Source organism: Glycine max, chromosome 9 (assembly GCF_000004515.6).
Source record: "Glycine max cultivar Williams 82 chromosome 9, Glycine_max_v4.0, whole genome shotgun sequence".
Taxonomy (NCBI): Eukaryota; Viridiplantae; Streptophyta; class Magnoliopsida; order Fabales; family Fabaceae; genus Glycine; species Glycine max.
The window spans coordinates 20,629,676-20,632,105 of record NC_038245.2 but is presented as its reverse complement, the minus strand read 5'-3'; the positions used below and the strand labels follow the sequence as shown (position 1 = coordinate 20,632,105).

The 2,430-nt window shown below is 38.5% G+C and overlaps 1 protein-coding gene across 1 annotated transcript in view; it reads left to right on the top strand.

Annotated features, from left to right (window-relative positions):
- The window catches only part of LOC106794569 (uncharacterized), a 3,487-nt gene extending 1,455 nt beyond the window's left edge, over window positions 1-2,032 (top strand). The window contains exons 3-5 of the mRNA XM_014762084.3: window positions 15-647; window positions 762-1,353; window positions 1,422-2,032. Of these exons, the coding sequence (XP_014617570.2) occupies window positions 15-647; window positions 762-1,353; window positions 1,422-2,032 (1,836 nt within the window). The remainder of the gene's footprint in view (window positions 1-14; window positions 648-761; window positions 1,354-1,421) is intronic.
- Window positions 2,033-2,430: the final 398 nt, after the last annotated feature.

Genomic DNA, 2,430 nt, shown 5'->3' with positions numbered 1-2,430 from the left:
ACAATCGTACTGAGCTCGTTAGAAACTCTTTTCAGATAAAGACATTTAAGCATAACCATAATTGCTGCAGAGAAGTGAACAACAAACAAGCAAATAGACAGTGGGTGGTCAGTAAACTTGAGGGCAAACTCAGAATGCAGCCAACCCTTAAATGTGTTGAAGCTTTGGAATATTTCAAGCAAGAGTTTGGAGTGCACATTGAAGTTACAAAGATGTGGAGAGCCATGAAAGAAGCAAAGCAATTAGTGGAAGGGAATGAGAGGAAACAATATGCCAAAGTATTTGATTATGCACATGAATTGTTGAGGAGCAATCCTAGATCAACAGTTAAGATCAACACAGTGCCAAGTCCAGAAGGTCCACCACAATTTCAGAGGCTATATATTTGTCTTGCTGGCTGTAAGAAGGGGTTTGTTGCTGGATGTAGACCATTCATAGGTCTAGATGGATGTTTCCTAAAGAGTGCATTTGGAGGAAACTTGCTCTCTGCTGTTGGGCTTGATGGCAATAACCACATCTATGTTATTGCTTATGCTGTTGTGGACATTGAGAACAAAGACAATTGGAAATGGTTTTTAACTTTGTTGCATGAAGATCTTGGGGATTACATACAGAATGGGTGGAATTTCATGTCAGACATGCAAAAGGTATGACATGGTGTGATTTGCAATTGTTATCATAAGTTAGGTATTTAATTGAAGTTAATGACATAAGTTAGGGACTAGTCCAGAAGTATTTACTACTTTGCTGCAATTTTTCAGGGACTTATTCCAGCTTTACAGGAAGTCATGCCTGGTGCACCTCATAGATTTTGTGTCTTGCATCTTTGGAAAAATTTTACAAAGCAATGGAAAAGCAAGGAACTTAAAGGAATTGTGTGGCAATGTGCAAAATCCACTACTGTTGCTGAGTTTGAAGGCCATATGGCCCATTTGAAGACAATCAACTGCCAGGCTTGGGAGTATTTGAATAAATGGCCCAAACAAGCATGGACAAAAGCCCACTTCAGTACAACACCCAAGGTGGACAATATATGCAACAACACTTGTGAGGTATTCAATTCCAGAATTCTGCAGTATAGATGCAAGGCTATTATCACAATGCTTGAAGAAATTAGAAGTTATATCATGAGAACCATGGCTGCCCGCAAGGTTAAACTTTCTGGAAAACCTGGACCATTATGTCCAGTGCAGTATAAAAGACTAGAAAAAGAATTCCATTTTGCTAATCAATGGACTCCCATTTGGTGTGGTGATAACATGGGCCTGAGATATGAGGTCCACATGTGGGGGAATAAGGTTGAGGTCAATTTAGGTGAATGGACATGCACTTGTGGAGTATGGCAACTAACAGGTTGTGTTTTTTATAGTTTTTTTTCATTCCTAACCTACATGTGTGCTGATTTTACAACTTTGATGTAGGGATGCCATGCCGACATGCCATTGCAACAATAACTCACAAAGGAGGGAAGCCTGAGGACATGTGTCATGAGTGGCTGTCAATAGAAGCTTATAATAAGACATACCAGCATTTTATTGAACCAGTCCAAGGACCACAATATTGGGCCCAGACACAGTATACACACCCTGTTCCACCACATAAAAAGGTCCAAAGAGGAAGGCCAAAGAAAAATAGAAGGAGATCTGTAGATGAGGACAATGTCACAGGACATAAGCTAAAGAGGAAATTGGCTGAGTTTACATGTGGAAGGTGTGGCCAAACCAATCATAACATTAGAAGCTGTAAAAATATTGGAGTTCCTGTTAGGCCAAAGAAATATGTTGCACCATCAACTTCCAATGAGGATGACCACCTATTATCTCAAGATGAACAAGCTTTGAATGAGGCTGAAGAAGCTGCTGCTCATGTTCAACAAGATCCGGTGGAGATTAATTTATCTCAGCCTCATTTGTCACAAGATAGTGACATGGAGGTCCCTGCAACTATTGTTCCACCAATAGCAAGGAATAAGCTAGCCATAACAAGAGCCAAAAAAAGGAAGGTTGCTGATAAAGATGATGCAGAAAACTGAAGAACCATTTTTTGTTGCATTTTGAAGGTTGCTGAAGACCCATTTTTTGTTGCTGATGAAGAAAACTGAAGAAGCATTTTTTGTTGCATTTTGATATTAGGATGTGTAGTTGTATATTTTGAAAGCTTCACTGGCATGTGAAATGATGTCAAATATTAGGATGTGTAGTTGTATAGTTTGAAGGCCTACTGAACAATTGCTTCTAACTACCATGCTTTGGGATGTCAAATATTATGTGAAATTGATCTAAAGTCATGTTTCTTCTCTTTCTTTTATAAATTATACACTGTGTTGGATTTGGAGTTGGAGTAGTACAATCCATCCCAACATACATTATGAGTTGCTTCTTATTACCTAATTCTCTTTCTTTTATTAAATTATATTTAATAAACTGCAAA